Source organism: Mustela nivalis (assembly GCF_964662115.1).
Source record: "Mustela nivalis genome assembly, chromosome: 9".
Lineage (NCBI taxonomy): Eukaryota > Metazoa > Chordata > Mammalia > Carnivora > Mustelidae > Mustela > Mustela nivalis.
In genome coordinates this window covers 66,868,995-66,887,609 of record NC_139028.1, presented here as the reverse complement: position 1 = coordinate 66,887,609, position 18,615 = coordinate 66,868,995, and the positions used below count along the sequence as shown (strand labels likewise).

At 37.3% G+C, this 18,615-nt stretch overlaps 2 protein-coding genes and 1 pseudogene across 3 annotated transcripts; all 3 read left to right on the top strand.

The window, feature by feature from the left end:
- Positions 1–722: 722 nt before the first annotated feature.
- LOC309840197 (olfactory receptor 52A1-like) lies at positions 723–1,661 on the top strand (the record flags this gene model as incomplete). The annotated part of the gene is made up of 1 exon (XM_082682270.1): positions 723–1,661. The coding sequence occupies one exon, from the start codon at positions 723–725 to the stop codon at positions 1,659–1,661; it is 939 nt and encodes a 312-aa protein (XP_082538396.1).
- Positions 1,662–6,735: 5,074 nt separating this feature from the next.
- On the top strand, positions 6,736–7,694 carry LOC309840119 (olfactory receptor 52Z1P-like; annotated as a pseudogene). Its single transcript has one exon. The product of its transcript is annotated as an olfactory receptor 52Z1P-like (transcript).
- A 7,722-nt stretch (positions 7,695–15,416) lies between these two features.
- LOC309840183 (olfactory receptor 52A1-like) lies at positions 15,417–16,355 on the top strand (the record flags this gene model as incomplete). Its single annotated transcript, XM_082682257.1, has 1 exon — positions 15,417–16,355. One exon carries the CDS (start codon positions 15,417–15,419, stop codon positions 16,353–16,355), a length of 939 nt encoding a protein of 312 aa, XP_082538383.1.
- Between the last annotated feature and the right edge of the window lie 2,260 nt (positions 16,356–18,615).

Genomic DNA, 18,615 nt, shown 5'->3' with positions numbered 1-18,615 from the left:
TAAAAATAAATGGAAAAAATGTTGTCTCTAAAAAGAAATAACATGGAACTTTGATCCAGATTGTAAAAATTACATGGAATTGAATCTTTTCTTAAGCTCTACCTCACATCATTTTGAAAGGACATCCATTCATACATAAATATATAATGTATAGACAGATACAGATACTTAGGTATATTATGCTCTTGGGTGAGTTGTTTCTATCTCTCTTCTCTTGATAACAATATACTGTATAGAGTTGACTATTTGCTTGTACAGGCTAACAGTTCCTGACTCAGAGACAGTGGGGAAAATAATAGAGTCCTAAGGATTACCTGCAATTTGGGATAAGGAGAAATTTATGAGAATCTGGCTAATGTACAATTTGCATACAAAATAAACATCATTATTTTGTCCACAGGTCCAGAAGGACATGTAGAAAGGTCAGCAGTTGATTTCCTTACTCAGATGATCTGGTGATTCTAATGCATTTCACCTGCCATACACCTAATCTCTTCTTGTGGACTAGTGCTTGGGGATGTCCTCCCTCAAAACAGTGATGTGCGTCAAAGGGTCAGTCTTTTTTCCATTAACAATATAGGTGAAATGGATGATATGACCTTAGACTTCGGCCAGAATCAGAGAAGCTCACTATGATGATTTTCGATAAAAATGGAATAGAGAGGAAGAAAACCACTGACTGAAATACTTCTTTCATTTGGTTCTGGAGACACAAAGACATTATGTCCAACTCCAGCATTACAGTCTTCCTGCCTTCTGTGTTGACCCTAATAGGGATCCCAGGCCTAGAGTCTGTGCAGTGCTGGATCGGAATTCCTTTCTGTGTTATGTATTTCTTTGCTTTGATTGGAAATTCTGTGCTTCTGCTCATCATCATTTCAGAGCGTAGCCTCCATAAACCCATGTATATTTTCCTAGGCATGCTAGGAGTCACAGATATTGTACTTGGCACAAGCATTGTGCCCAAGATGCTTGGCATTTTCTGGCTACATATACCAGAGATTTATTTTGATTCCTGCTTGCTTCAAATGGGGTTCATCCACACATTTCAGTGCATCGAGTCAGGCATCCTCCTGGCCATGGCTCTGGACCGTTATGTGGCCATCTGTTATCCACTAAGATATACTGCCATCTTCACCCACCAGCTGGTCACCCAAATAGGGGCAGTCGTAACATTTAGAGCTGCCATTCTGGTAGCCCCATCTTTAGTACTGATTAAATGTCGGTTTCAGTTTTACCATACAACCATCATCTCCCACTCCTACTGTGAACACATGGCCATTGTGAAGCTGGCTGCAGAAAATGTGCGGGTCAACAAAATCTATGGCTTGTTTGTGGCATTTGCTGTTGCAGGATTTGACATGATATTCATCACTTTGTCCTACATACAGATCTTTTTCACAGTTTTTCGTTTGCCCCAGAAGGAGGCTCGGTGGAAAGCATTCAATACCTGCATCGCCCATATCTGTGTCTTCCTCCAGTTCTACCTCCTTGCCTTCTTCTCCTTCTTCACACATAGGTTCGGTGCTCATATTCCCCCTTATATTCATATCCTCTTTTCTAGCCTCTACCTGTTGGTCCCCCCTTTTCTCAATCCACTTGTCTATGGTGCCAAGACCAAGCAGATCCGCATTCACGTAGTAAAGATGTTGTGTTCATAAAATCCAGTGTGATTATCACCTACAGCCTTCTCTTTTATGCAATAGTAGCAATCTCTCAAAACTAAATAAAACAACAAAAATGGATGCTAATTGTGATGCTTGCATTTTCTATTTAATTCTCTTGTGAAATTTTCCCGCATTTTAAATGGTTGCCCCATCATAGCCCATGACCAATCAGTCATGGGATTTAGATAGTACTGCGTAATGAGAATGAGAAATGTAGAAAGACCCAAATAGTGAACATATATTCTTTTTTCTTAAATTTTAGTGCCTGATTAAACTTTCTCATTTAGGTATCCTTCTCCAAAAGGATTAGCAAATATGCGTCTCTCAATGAATTGAAATGCACCTAAGACTCATTGGTTAGATTGTCCAGGTACTCACTGATAACAAGTTGTCAATTCTGTTCTTTCTGGATCATCCCAATTATCTTTAAAAAATGAGAGGAAGACTTTTTTTTAAATTTCTCTACAAACAATTGAAAACAAACAAACAAAAACCCATGAATATTTATATGAGAAGACATAGTCTTCAATTTTCAACATTTCTGGTGCCTTTTAGGGCATTAAGACATAAAAAATCATGATAAATCCAGTGTTCCATGTTACCCATCACCACTTTTTCTGCATCTTCACCGTTTACTTCCTTATTCATTCTTCAAGTATTATTTAAAAAAAAACCTACAATATTATAAATGTGATAGTAAAGAACAGAGACATAATGGGAAATTTGATACAGTGTTTACATTTTTGAGTTTCTAGACATAATGGTTTTATATTTTGAGGAGAAAGAATGAGAGAGAGAGAGGGAATCACAGAGAAGCAATAGAGGTACCAATGGAATGTGGTTTAGCAAAGGGAGTAAAGCACTGAAATTCAACTGAAAGCAGCACTCTGTAGAGTCATTTTTATTATCTTTATTTTTATTTATTTAGGGATTCTGATTACTTTCTAATTTTTTATTTTAATTTCAGTGATATGTATGTTAGTTTCAGGTGTGCATTGTAGTGATTCAACACTTCCATATATTACCCTGTACTCATCAGGAGACCTGCACTCCTTACTCCCCATCAACAATTTCTTCTTCTTCTTCTTCTTCTTCTTCTTCTTCTTCTTCTTCTTCTTCTTCTTCTTCTTCTTCTTCTTCTTCTTCTTCTTCTTCTTCTTCTTCTTTCTTCTTCTTCTTTCTTCTTCTTCTTCTTCTTCTTCTTCTTCTCCTTCTTCTTCTTCTTCTCCTTATTCTCCTTCTCCTTCTTCTCCTCCTCCTTCTTCTCCTTCTTCTTCTTCTCCTTCTTCTTCTTCTTCTTCTTCTTCTTCTTCTTCTTCTTCTTCTTCTTCTTCTTCTTCTTCTTCTTCTTCTTCTTCTTCTTTTGATTTTTGCTCAGCAAGGACATGTAGAAAAAGACACAAGAAATTAAAAAAAAAAAAAAGGAAAGGAGAGGAAAAAATCTTAGGAAACCACAGAAGCTGCTCAGTATTCCTAGAACTTAAGCCGACTTTGGAGGTACTGTGTATGGCTGTGACTGGACTTCCTGGTCAATTGTAGTGACTCTTTGGGCTCTCTTCCTAAATAGATTGTCTGCAAAAAGCACAAGTATATATTTTTCTTTCTGAATGTGTTTATGCACTGATTGTTTATTTTTGATATGTGGCTCTGAATGTTGGGCATACATACATGCAATGGATTTGTAGTAAGGCCCAGTAATAGGATAGGGCTCAGGAGATAAGCAAGCCTAATAGTTATGATTCTGCAATTGCACTCCTGGGTATTTACCCCAAAGATACAGATGTGAAAAGAAGGGCCATCTGTACCCCAATGTTTATAGCAGCAATGACCACGGTCGCCAAACTATGGAAAGAACCAAGATGCCCTTCAATGGACGAATGGATAAGGAAGATGTGGTCCATATACACTATGGAGTATTATGCCTCCATCAGAAAGGATGAATACCCAACTTTTGTAGCAACATGGATGGGACTGGAAGAGATTATGCTGAGTGAAATAAGTCAAGCAGAGAGAGTCAATTATCATATGGTTTCACTTATTTGTGAAGCATAACAAATATCATGAAGGACAAGGGGTGTTATAGAGGAGAAGGGAGTTGGGGTAAATTGGAAGGGGAGGTGAATCATGAGAGACTATGGACTCTGAAAAACAATCTGAGGGGTTTGAAGTGGAGGGGCTGTGGGAAGTTGGGGTACCAGGTGGTAGGTATTAGAGAGGGCACGGATTGCATGGAGCACTGGGTGTGGTGAAAAAATAATGAATACTGTTTTTCTGAAAATAAATAAATTGAAAAAAAAAGGACCATGTATATGTGTCTATACACAAACCAGTGCATGCCTTTTTCCAAAGAGTTCACTGGATATTCACATATTCACCATATAGCAGGTGCTGAGCTTAGCACAGAGTAAGAAGTTGAGGCTCCCTATACAACAATGTATAACATTATGTATAACATAATATATAACAATGTATAACAACAATGATGTTACACTAGTGCTTGGGCAAGAATAAAACTCCTTTTCTAGGCCTATTACATTCCCTGTGCTGAACTGCCTATAGCTTATAAAACTAACATAACAGATTAGAGGTGAAAATTACAGTGGGAATTGTGTGTCTGGTGTGAGGCAGTAAGTCTTGGTCTTTGTGGTTACTCTAAACCAGTCTTTTTAAAATAAAATATTTATTTTACGTATTTTAAGTTGGAAGACTAACCTTTGAATTAGGGCATTTTTAGTGGTAATGTTTTGAGAATTTGACTCAGCCAGTATTTAAATCCAATCTAAGTGCCCGAGTTACATTGTCCCTGTCACCACACACTGCCTCCATGCATGCATTCCTGATTCAGTCAGAATAGGCCAGTAGGAGTATTGTGAAGAAATGCTTCAGGGAGCCCCAGAGCTGTAAGTTTGGTAGCTGCAGGTGATAATGCTTTGTCCAAACAAAACCAAATAAGATAAACCAGATCACTGGTGTCCCAAAAGATCAGAAGAATATCTGCAAAATTTGTTTTGTTTCTCTTTGACCTCTATTTCTGAATTTCTTTCAACACTTAGACTCTCCTCTCCCCCATCTCTGATGTCCTTATGAAGCCCCACACACTACACATCCCCTCCCCATAGCTTCACTTGACTCACATACGTGGCTCTGGCATAGGTCTGGGCTAGGCACACTCCCACATTAATCTTTTCTTTCCTGCTATGAACCCAGGTATCCCATTTCAAATAAATTTTCAAGGATTAATTTTAGCTCTACGTGAAATAGTTAAACTATTGATATATGTAATCAAAGGAGATAGAGACACTTAAGCACCTCAACATTATCTTACAGTATTTTCAAAGAATCACATATCACCTTAAGGAAAGGCCTGATGGGGTGATGATTTACGTATTATACATTCTAACCTCTATCAAAACACAAGGTCCAATTGACTATTGAGAACAAACTAATGGCTTTCAGTGGGGCAGGGGGACAGAGATGGGTATAATGGATGAAGGGCAGTGGGATATAGAAGCTCCCAAAGTGGAATTAGTAAATCACAGGAATAAAAGGCAAGCATAGGGAATATAGTCAGTAGTATTGTAATGGCATTGCCTGGTGGCCTGTGAGAAGTATCCTATGGCCAGTGTAATAGAACATAGAGACGTGTCCAATCATGGTGTGTGTTATGTGTGAAACTAATGGAACAGTGTATATAAATTATGCTCCAATTAAAAAAAAAGAAAAGAAATAAATGGCATCCACACATTTCAATTCTATGACATGAAGTGCCAGAATATTGACCACTTAATAAAAAATAAATGTATACAATGTAAAATGATAGTGACTCCAGTGGAAATAAGGTATGAAAAGGCAAATATCCCTTAAGTCTATGTTCCTCTTCAGCAAATGCAGTCAACTTGCTTTTACTTGAGCATAGGGATTAGGAGAGGATAGAAGCCACTTGTCCATTTGTTTGCATCCATGTCTCTATCCTTGTTTACATGTGCCTACTTATATGTATACCGTCCTCATAACACATCCCACTCCAATGTTCCATCTCCGAGCCTGCTTTCCACTCAGCTTCTCTCCTGCATTTATCTACATTCCTTTGTAACGACAGGAAAAGAATAACCAGTAAATGAACCTCCCTCCCATTTTTTGAAAGACGGTGGACCTCTATCTCATAATGTGAAACATTAATATTTGCTGCTCTGGAGGTATTTTGAAATAATAAATATGGTGTTTAATTTTAAGTCAGTGACCCAAAAAGGAGAGAATATTTTTCCTTACCACATGCAGGCCATATCCATTTAAGAATCTAACTGAATTTGGCACTGCATATAGTTTAGGTTTTTAATGTCCATTGTATAAGTTTAAGAAACATGTTGATTCACAGACCAGAATCGGTGAATTCACCTGAAGATCCTCAATCCCCAGCGTAGGCCTTAGCATCACTTTAGTGGTCAATCAATGAAGAAGAGGACCTATGTGTATATACTGCCTGGAATCTGTTTTGGTAAAACCTCATTCCCTCCTTCTCTCTTAAGGAATGAGATCAACTTCACATGTGTCTATTTTACTCAGGGATATCATCAGTGAAAATTTTGATGACATGTTTTTGTATCTAGTGTAATTTCTATAGGCAGTTTTGGTTGGTGGCTGAGATCAGAGCTTTCGAATTTGTGCTAACACTGAATCCAGTGGGACCAAGGTCAAAAAACTGAAAGTCTGTGGGAAATTTTTCATCTATAGGAATAATAATAGAATTTATGTGAAGGATTATTATAAACGTCTTTTCAACAGTCTGTTGTGAAGATTTAATGAGCCATATTTGGAAAGTACCATTAGACATAGTAAGCACTTAGCAAATGCTATTTTTTTCAAGATATATTTTAATTCTTCCATGGGAAGAGTCAGATTTCAGTTGTAGGCTAAATAATACATCTTGCTGTCTTTCCACAGAGAAGAATATATTTGGGCAAAAAAACCCATTTGATAAGACATCATTCAGCCTAATGGGGTGTTCCTCCATCTTGACTCAACTCTGTGGTTTTTGATCAAGGCACGAGGTCTGAATATGATGCCACAGATGCCTCCATCCCCTTATAATCACAGCGGTCCCCAGGATATGTGGTATGTCCTGATTGGAATTTCAGGACTGAAAGATTTTCACACCCGGATATCCATCATTATTTGTTCCATGTACGTTTTGGCTGTTGTAGGCAATTTATTCTTGATCTTTGTGATTGTGACTGAGTGCAGTCTCCATGAGCCCATGTATATCTACCTTTCCATGCTGGCCTCAGCAGATGTGCTGCTCTCCACACCACAAGCCCCAAAGATGCTGGCCATCTTCTGGTTCCAGTCCATGGATATATCCTTTGATTGTGTGTGTCCCAGATGTTCTTCATATATTTCATCTTTGTGGCAGAATCTGGTATTCTCCTGGCCATGGTATTTGACCGCTATGTGGCTATCTGTCACCCCCTGAGATATACCACAATCTTAACCTCTTCAGTCATTGGGAAGATTGGCATAGCAGCTATGGTCAGGAGCTTCATCATCTGCCTTCCATTCACCCTCTTGGTACACAGACTTAGGTATTGTGGGAGAAACATCATTCCCCATTTCTACTGTGAGCACATAAGCATTGCCAGATTGGCATGAGACAATATCAGGGTCAACATCATCTATGGGCTGACTGTGGCCCTGCTGTCTACAGGACTGGACACTGTGTTCATCATTATGTCTTACACCATGATCCTTTACACAGTGTTTCAGATACCTTCCTGGGTTGCCCTAAACACATGTGCTTCCCACATCTGTGTTATATGCTATCTGTGTTATGTTCTATGCCCCAGCATTCTTTTCTCTTTTTTTGCCCTTTGTTTTGGGGAGTAAACCATCCCTCATCATGTCCACATCCTAGTAGCCAACTTCTAAATGGTGGTGTCCCCTATGCTAAACCCCATCATTTACAGGGTCAAGACCAAACAGATTCAAGACCGAGTAATTCTCCTTTACTCCTGCATCACCACATGTTGTTAAAAAGAAGATTAATGCCTAATGTTGGATATTTCTCAATAAAACACACACACTCACCCACATACACACATATAATTTGATGGGTAATAGGAATAAATGAAATCCATAAATAATCCTCAGCACACATAAAAGGACAGTAAATGCCAAAGTTACCAATGCATTTCCCTAAAGTACTTAAAGACTTTGAAAAAATAGTGATATTCTGAATTCTCCTAGACATGCTATTATTGTAACTTCTTCTTAAGCAATCATAAGAGAACCCTGTGTAAAGAGAAATACATTTTAGGATTCAACCGAAATGGAACTTTCTTGGATAGAGCTGGGAAGTGGAAATGGCGATTTGCATAGCTTTTGTAGAGACCATTGAAATTTTGCTGAAATATGAAATACTCCTACTGCAATCAGGAAACACTTGTGCCAGTAGCATGAAGCTAATAAACTAATTATCTTCTCCTTTTTCTTCAATTAAAATGTGAGTTCTAAAATGAGGTTTTCTCATTCACTGATAAAATGTCTACTCAATGGAATAGGCACAGAGTATATGTTTATTGTATGAATGGGTGATAGTGAATTGAAACAAATAATAAATTATATTGACCCATCTGAGACAATGTAGACACCTTAAGAGTTAATCCTTTCTTCCCTACATATTGACAACTTTTGGCCAAAATCATCAATGACCCTCCCTTTAACAGAGTCTTCACTGAGAGAGGGAGTAAAAGATTAAAAATGCCATATCCAGGCCACAGATAAAGGCAGTAAAACATTATGTAGAATCCTGATGCATAATCTTAGATAAAAATTCTATAATCATACCAAATATAATTTTCATAAGCTTGTCTTCAGATTAAGTTCTTCATTCAAGAAAATACTTTTACAATCTCTCCTTCCTCAAGGCCTAACACATGCTATGAGAATATGAAATCTGACTTTATTTACACTTGAAGAAAGCAAAACATGAACTCAGAAGCTGTACTTTGAACATTTGTGAACTTTCCAGGGTTAGTCTTTTTTCCTATATGTATATATACATATATATGTTTGCGTTTTTATATGTATGCATATATATACATATATGTGTTTCCTTGTTTATATATATGCATATATATTTATTATATGTATATTCACTATATATATATATATATATATATATATAATGAAATTGAAATGAAAGGGTATTTCCTAGATCCTTGAAATCTTGAATAATTACCTTGGATTATAATATATGATGTAGTCACTTGGATTTCAGCAAATTAATCTATTTTAGGAGTTAAAAAATCCCTGTGATATTAGAAATTCTTGTTTGCTTGTCCCACACTAACTGTATAAAGCTATCTTGTGTAACTATTGGTTTTCGACTGGTAAATGGAATTATTTTAGTACCATATTTATTGGGTTGATGGTAAATGAAATATGCTATAGGATGTATTTGGCATTAAAATGTAAATTTTATTTTGATGATGGTAATTTTTAGGAACAGATACACTAAAGAACCCAGCACACCTAATTGAACCTAGCCAGGATGTACAGTTGTTTCAGCATTATTTGTAGAGAAGACTATGTTTTCTCTATTGAACATCCTTGATATTGTTTTTGGGAATCAATTGGCCTCATAGGTAGACATAAATTTCTTAACTCTATTACATATGATTTATCAGTGACTTGGCAATATGAGTCCCTTCATGGCTGTAGCCTTCTTAAAATCAAAGATGGACAGGGAACTGAGGTAATTGGTTTTACTACTAAATCAATTACTACTAAGTCAATTTTCTATAAAAAACATTGCCAGATTGGCATATGCTTCATAATGAATACATATCAATTTTTCTGAGAAAAAATTTGAATGATGATCCTTTAAAGATGATTCATTAACTTACCCCCCAAAACCCAAAAACTCAGAAAAAAAGGAAAACATATAGTTATTGATCTATTTGTGAAAGTATTTCATGATATTACAACAAAGTGGAAAACAGGTGTTTATCCATTCTAAAGCAATAGAAAGGTCATAACCATCATTCAAAGTAAGTTCAACATGAACAGAAATTTAGAGTATGACATGCCAAATCAGGAACAGAGTTAGGATATGTGCTGAAAATATTGTTATAAGAGTTGGCATAATAAAATTAATACCCCAGTTATTTTGAGAAGATACTATTCCCAGCAATAATGTATAGTTTAAGGGACTCAGGATAGAAGATTGGAGGACAACAAAATTTAAATAAAATCAGTAGAAGAAGAGGAGGGAAACAAAATGATAAGCTAGTTTAAACTATTCCTTGGTGACTCCAAACTTGGCTAATGATTGGCTAATATGTGCCAATCTGACCTCTGAATTAATTCTATTCAACATGAATCTGTACCATTGTATCTGTCTCCTTCACAGACAAAATTCTAGAAAGAGCATCGAAGGTCCTCTTTTTATCTCTATCTCTTCTCCCCAATATCTATTGTGAATGCCTCCTCCATCCTACTGAAAGGATTCATCCTAAATTTGCCAGCATCTCTATTACCTCAAATCCCTCTTAAGTTAGCAGAGAAAGTCTAGAAACCAGGCGAATCATGTCAAGGAGAAAGGTACCATGTGCATAAGTATTTCTTAGAATTCATTTGTTCTAATGATAAAGACATATGAATTCTTCCTATATTCCTAAACATTTGAAAGCATATTTATCTTCTTTTTCCTTGCAGATGACATGATTTCTCCACATCTATGAGGCATAAAATACCTGCATTCTGAGGGAAGAGTGGAAAAAAAGAGGAAGAAAGGTATAAAAAGGAGGAATAGAGAGAAATTTCACCAGATGGTCAACAACTAGCTCAGGATTCTGCATGGTAGAATTAACTAACTAATTAACTAATTAATTAATTTTATTAAATTCAATTAGCCCACTTATAGAACATCATTGATCAGGTGTGCCATTCAATAATTAATCAGTTGTATATAACAAGAAGTGCTCATCATATCACATGCCCTCCTCAATGCCCATCACCAAGTTACCCCATCCTCTAACCCTACTCCCCTCTAACAACCCACAGTTTATTTCCTATGATTAAGAGTCTCCCCTGGTTTCTTCCCTTTCTGATGACTTCCCATTCCATTTTCCCTCCTTTTCCCTATGATCATCTCTGTTGTTTCTTATATTCTACATAGAGGGAAAACATATGATACTTGTCTTTCATTGATTGAGTTATTTTGCTCATCATATACCCTCCAGTTCCACCTACCTCGATAGAAGGAACACACTCCAATATCATAAAAACCATTTATGGAAGTCCCACAGCAAACATCATTCTGAGTGGGCAAAAACTAAGACCTTTCCCCTAAAGCCAGGAACTGGATGGAGTGCCAACTGTCACCACCGTTGTGTTCTAGAAACCTTGCCTCAGCAATCAGACCACAAAAAAAGATTAAAAAAAATCAAATTATAAAGAAGGGCCATCTGTACCCCAATGTTTATAGCAGCAGTGGCCACAGTTGCCAAACTGTAGAAGGAACCAAGATGCCCTTCAACGGACAAATGGATAAGGAAGATGTGGTCCATATACACTATGGAGTATTATGCCTCCATCAGAAAGGATGAATGCCCAACTTTTGTATCAGCATGGATGGGACTGGAAGAGATTATGCTGAATGAAATAAGTCAAGCAGAGAGAATCAATTATCATATGGTTTCACTTATTTGTGGAGCATAACAAATAGTGTGAAGGACAAGGGGAGATGGAGAGAAGGGAGTTGAGGGAAATTGGAAGGGGAGGTGAACCATGAGAGACTATGGACTCTGAAAAACAATCTGAGGGGTTTGAAGTGGTGGGGGGTGGGAGACTGGGGGAACCAGGTGGTAGGTATTAGAGAGGGCACGGATTGCATGGAGCACTGGGTGTGGTACAAAAACAATGAATACTGTTATGCTAAAAATAAATAAAAAATAAATTAAATAAAAAGTTAAATGCTCATTCTTCTCAGATGACAGGATACTTTATGTGAAAAACCCAAAAGACTCCACCCCAAAATTGCTAAAACTCATACAGGAATTCAACAACATGGCAGGATATGAAATCAATACACAGATATCAGTTTCATTTCATACATTAACAATGAGACGGAAAAAAGAAAAATGAAAGAACCAACCCCATTTACAACTGCACCCCAAACCATAAGATACCTAGGAATAAACCTAACCAAAGGAGTAAAGGATCTATACTCTAAAAACTACAGAACAATTATGAAAGAATTGAGGAAGACAAAGAAATGGAAAAACATTACATGATCATGGATTGGAAATATAAATATTGTTAAAATGTCTATACTACCCAAAGCAATCTACACAATCAATGTTATCCCTAACAAAATACAATCCACTTTTTTTTTTTTCCACAAAGCTGGACAAATAATTCTAAAATTAGTATGGTAGGATTTGGAAATGTACATCATAATTGGTCATTGTGAGAATAACATTAAATATACAAAAATAGCTTCAATAGAATAAAAATCTCAGGACTAAGACTGCAAGAGAAGGAGAGTAAATGTGTGATAAAGAGCTATTGTGGATAAGACTTTTCTTTCCAGACGTGCCTTAGTGAACAAAGGGTCCTAAGGACATTTATAGAATTCATGGCATAGGAACATGCCCACATCTAAGTGTTCTTTAGAAGTTATTCCAAATGAGGATGGCAGAAAAGGAACTGAACTCATAAAAATACAACCTGTGTATATTAGTTTCTCTACATTTACCCTGTGGGGGAAAAGAAAAGAGAAGATTAGTGCAATTCTGCAAGTTATAGAAATTATTTCAGAGACATTAGCTGTGAATAGATCCAAAAGGGTATCATTCTGAGCTGCTGGGAGACTTCTGGACTGGCCTAGTGGTGAGGAAATCCCTCAGATCATATTCAGACTGTCTCCTCCACATTCACTGGGGAATATTTTAATTGGTAGTCAATAGTTTTCTTCTACAATTCAAGCTCAATAAATTTATGTGGCTGCCTCAGCATGATACAGACCTTGCTGTGAGTTTTGTTGGAGGATGAATCCACCAACATGATCTTGGAAAGACTAAAAGGATAGGGTCAAATTTGTTTTGTAGGGACAGAAGAAAAGCAGGAAAGGCTATTGCAGAGTTGTCCATATATTGGATATGGCCCGAGCAGCAAATGGATCAGAGTTTATGACTTTTACACGGGCTATTACTTAGGGTGGAGACAGAAGAAGAGGCACTGCCCAGCACATGATAACAAGGGAATGAGACCAGAATCTCTGGAGGAAGAAAGACGGATGAGAGGTAAGCAATGAGGAATAGGGCTATGAAGACTGATGGTGGTCTTCAGGTGTTGGGTAAGAGCAGAACAGGTTCCCAACAACAAAGGGTGAGGAAGTCTCACTATCCCCAGATTTACCTCATAATGCTTCACTACCAGCTTCTCCAGTGATTACCAACCAGCTTCTCCAGTGATTACCACTCCTTTCCACCTGCCCTGTATTCACTCACATCCTCTCCCTTGCCTTCCCACCATCCGTACCTGTCATGTAATGCTCCCATGGCAGCTCCTGTCTCTTGAATAAGTCAGACAATGGGACGGCTACTGAAGGATCTCTATTCAGCATATGGTTAAGTGATCATGAACTTGCTGACATATAGCAACTGTGTTGGAGAGTCTTGGAAAGAATGACATAACTGAACCCTGTTTTTTTTGAAGGGCAACAAATATTTTTCTATTACATGACTTGAGAATGTCGTGATTCTAGATATGCAATTTTTTAAACAACGATCTTTATTCTAGAAGAATTCTGATATGGGGACTAAGAGCCCAAGTCTTTTGAAAATTCAGTCATCAGTGAACTGTGCTGATCAAATTATGATTAAATGGCTCTACAGCCTTTTCCTGAATCATTTCTGGTGTCCCAAAGTCTGCCCTCTGTGTTCCTTTTCTTCTTCTAGATTGGACTCCCTTCTAAGGAACCTATCTTTCACCCCTTTATTTTCTATTCATTTTTTATGCTTAAGCTCCATAATGGTCAAAGCATTAAGTGATATGAATATTATTGAGAATCAGTAAGCCTAAATGTACCCATCTTTTGATATTTGTAAATGAAAACACTTTAAACCCTAGAAACTAACCTCTATTCTGGCTAAGTTACCCATTTGCTTATGTTCTTTAGTAAGCAAGAATGAGTCCTCTTGCCTCTACATTTTTGCTCAGGATTTCCTTGCCTCCTAGATATTTCTTGCTTCTAGTTATTCTGAAATGGGTATTACAGAATTTCTGCTATTTTAAGTATACAACTCATTTTAGTGAATTCCATGTTAGTAATAGAGACAAAATAAAATACAGTTTTACTAGTAATGTAAAACATGGCATGGAAAACATTAGGAGAAGGATGGGGAAAATGAAGGGGAGGCAGTTGGAAGGGGAAACAAACCATAGGAAGCTATGACTATGGACTCCAAGTAACAAAATGAGGGTTTTAGAGGGGAGGAGGTGGGGGATGGGCTAGCCCGGTGATGGGTTTTAAAGAGGGCATGTATTGCATGGAGCACTGGGTGTTATATACAAACAATGAATCATGGAACACTACATCAAAAACTAATGATGTACTGTATGGTGACCAACATAACATAACATAATAATAAAAAAATGAGAGTACTTACTTTGATGAACACTGAGTAATGTATGGAATTGTTGAAACACTATATTGGACAATTGAAATTAATATAATACTATGACTATTACATTGGGATTAAAAATAAATTGAAGGGGTGCCTGGGTACCTCAGTGGGTTAAGCCTCTGCCTTCAGCTCAGGTCATGATCTCAGGACACTGTGATTGAGCCTGTATGAGGCTCTCTGCTGAGAGCCTCTCTCTCTGCCTGCCTCTCTGCCTACTTATGATCTCTGTCTGTCAAATAAATAAATAAAATCTTTTAAAAAATAAATTTATTTTATTAAATTTATTTTTTAAATAAATAAAGCTTATTTATTTAAAAAAATAAATAAATTGCAAGATGTAATCTCTAAAAAAATAATATGTAACTTTGATCCAGATTGTAAAAATTACATGGATTTGAATCTTTTCTCAAGCTCTACCTCATATTCTTTTGAAAGAACATCCATTCATATGTAGATGTATAATATATAGACAGATATAGATATCTCAGTATATTATGCACTTGGGTGGAGTTGTTTCTAACTCTCTTCTCTTTCATATGAGCCTTTGATAACATTATACTGCATAGAGTTTGACTATTTGCTTGTACAGACTAACAGTTCCTGACTCAGACAGTGGGGGAAAAAATAGTCCTAAGGATTACCTGCAATTTGGGATAGGGAGAGATTTATGAAAATATGATTAATGGTCAATTTGCAAACGGAATAAGCAAACATTATTATTTTGTCCACAGGTTCAGAAGGACATATTGTGTCCACAGGCCCAGCATTTGATTCCCTTACTCAGATGATCTGGTGGTTCTAATGCATTTGACCTGCCATACACCTAATCTCTTCTTGTGGACTAGTGCTTGGGGATGTCCTCCCTCAAAACAGTGATGTGCATCAATGATCAAGTCTTTTTTCCATCAATAATACAGGTGAAATGGATGATATGACCTTAGACTTTTGCCAGAATCAGAGAGACTCACTATGACGACTTTGGATAAAAAAGGGAGTAGAGAAGAAGAATACCATTGATAGAGATACTCCTTTCATTTGGTTCTGAAGACCCAAAACCATTATGTCCATCTCCAACATTACAGTCTTTCTGCCTTCTGTGTTGACCCTAATAGGGATCCCAGGCCTAGAGTCTGTGCAGTGCTGGATTGGGATTCCATTCTGTGCCATGTATCTCTTTGCTTTGATTGGAAATTCCACGCTTCTGATCATCATCATTTCAGAGCGTAGCCTCCATCAACCCATGTATATTTTCCTAGGCATGCTAGGAGTTACAGATATTGTACTTGGCACAAGCATTGTGCCCAAGATGCTTGGCATTTTCTGGTTTCATGTGCCAGAGATTTATTTTGATTCTTGCTTGCTTCAAATGGGGTTCATCCACATTTTTGAGTGCATCGAGTCAGGCATCCTCCTGGCCATGGCTCTGGACCGTTATGTGGCCATCTGTTATCCACTAAGATATACTGCCATCTTCACCCACCAGCTGGTCACCCAAATAGGGGCTGTTGTAACATTTAGAGCTGCCATTCTGGTAGCCCCATCTTTAGTACTGATTAAATGTCGGTTTCAGTTTTACCATACAACCATCATCTCCCACTCCTACTGTGAACACATGGCCATTGTGAAGCTGGCTGCAGAAAATGTACGGGTCAACAAAATCTATGGCTTGTTTGTGGCATTTGCTGTTGCAGGATTTGACCTGATATTCATCACTTTGTCTTACATACAAATATTTATTACAGTTTTTCGTTTGCCCCAGAAGGAGGCTCGGTGGAAAGCATTCAATACCTGCATTGCCCATATCTGTGTCTTCCTCCAGCTCTACTTCCTTGCCTTCTTCTCCTTCTTCACACATAGGTTTGGTGCTCACGTTCCCCCTTATATCCACATTCTCTTTTCTAGTCTTTACTTGCTGGTCCCCCCTTTTCTCAATCCACTTGTCTATGGTGCCAAGACCAAGCAGATCCGCATTCACGTAGTAAAGATGTTGTGTTCATAAAATCCAATGAGTTTATCACCTGCAGCCTTCTCCTTTATGCAATAGTAACAATTTCTCAAAACTAAATAAAATAACAAAAATGCATGTTAATTGTAATGCTTGAGTTTTCTATTTAATTCTTTTGTGAATTTTTCTGCCTTTTATATTTTTAAAAATATTTTATTTATTTATTTGACACAGAGAGAGAGATCACAAGTAGTCAGAGCAGCAGGCAGAGGGGAAAGCAGGCTCCCTGCTGAGGAGAGAGCTGGATGGGGTCTCAATCCCAGGAACCCGAGATCATGACCTGAGTTGAAGGCAGAGGCTTAACCCACTGAGTCACCTGCTTTTTAAATGGTTGTCACATCATAGCCCATGACACCTATCAGTCATGGAATTTAGATTCTACTGAGTAATGAGATTGAGAAATGTAGAAGGAGCAAAATAGTGAATATGCACCATTTCCCCTTTTCTTTATTTTTAGTTCCCAATTAAACTTGCTCCTTTAAGTATCCTTCTTCAGAAGGATTACAAATATGTGTCTTTCAATGAGTTTAAATGCACCCAGGACTCATTGTTTAGATTGAGGATAGTGGAGCTCTGGGCTCCTCTGGCGTGGAGATTGGGAGGCCGCCATTTTCATTCCCATCCGCCGGAACTCTATGGAAAGCGTTCAGGGAACAAAACTCCCAAAAGCGAACCCGAGTGGATTACTTAGCCTGGCCCCTGGTAAGGGCTGTGCAATTCTGCCTCAGGCAAAGTCACTTGAGAATCAGTACAACAGGTTTCTCCCCCAGAAGATCAACAAGAAATCCAGCCAAGATCAAGTCCACTTACCAAGGAGAATAGCAGAATTCCGGAGGAGGAGAAAGCAAAGCATGGAATTCATGGCTTTCTTCCCATGATTCTTTTGTCTTGCAGTTAATTTTTTTTAATTGTATTTTCTTTCTACTGCTTAGTTTTTTTTAAATTTTAACCTTTCCTCTTTTAATGTTTTTCAGCTAGTTTATCTTAACAATACCTTTCATAAAAAAAAAAACCAAACAATAATCTTTTTTTGAACCTTCATTCTTATAGTCATATTTTATCCTTCATTGTATCTACCATTATTTTCTGTATACACATAGGGTTTTTTCTTCTAAAAAATTTGGGGTACAACTTCTTCTAATAGATCAAAATATACCCTAAATCTAGCTCTGGGCTTGTTCTAGTCTCCAGCCCAAGCAAATTCTCTCCACTTTCTTTTTCTTTATTCTCCCAACCAACTTACTTTATCAACTCCTTTTCTAAAAATTAAAAAAAATTCATTTTTATAGGCATATTCCATCCCTTCATTGTGTTTACCCTCATATATGGTTTTCATTCTTTAAAATTTGGGGAGATAGTTTCTTCTAAGAGACCAAAATACTCCCAAAATTAAAGGGGTGACCCTGTTATAGTCACCATTCTAATATACATACATATATTTTTCTTTTCTATAATTTTTCTTTATTTGTTTTCTTTTTCAATTGTTTTTTCTCTGAACTTTTTATCCCCTTTCTCCCCAGCACGATTTGGGGTCTCTTCTGATTTGGTTAAAGTGCATTTTCCTGGGGTCTTTGCCACCCTTTTAGTATTTCATGTGCTCCCTCATATTTTCTTATCTGGACAAAATGACAAGGCAGAAAAATTAACCACAAAAAAAAAGAACAAGAGGCAGTACCAAAGGCTAGGGACTTAATCAATACGGACATTGGTAATATGTGAGATCTAGAGTTCAGAATGACGATTCTCAAGGTTCTAGCCAGGCTCAAAAAGGCATGGAAGATATTAGAGAAACCATCTCTGGAGAGATAAAAGCCCTTTCTGGAGAAATAAAAGAACTAAAATCTAACCAAGTTGAAATTAAAAAAGCTATTAATGAGGTGTAATAAAAAATGGAGGCTCTTACTGCTAGGATAAATGAGGCAGAAGAAAGAATTAGTGATATAGAAGACCAAATGACAGAGAATAAAGAAGCTGAGCAAAAGAGAGACAAACAAATACTGGACCATGAGGGGAGAATTTGAGAGATAAGTAACACCATAAGATGATACAACATTAGAATAATTGAGATTCCAGAAGAAGAAAAAAGAGAAAGGGGAACAGAAGGTATACTGGAGAGAGTTATTGGAGAGAATTTTCCTAATATGGCAAAGGGAACAAGCATCAAAATCCAGGAGGTGCAGAGAACCCCCTCAAAATCAATAAGAATAGGTCCACACTCCATCACCTAATAGTAAAATTTACAAGTCTTAGTGAC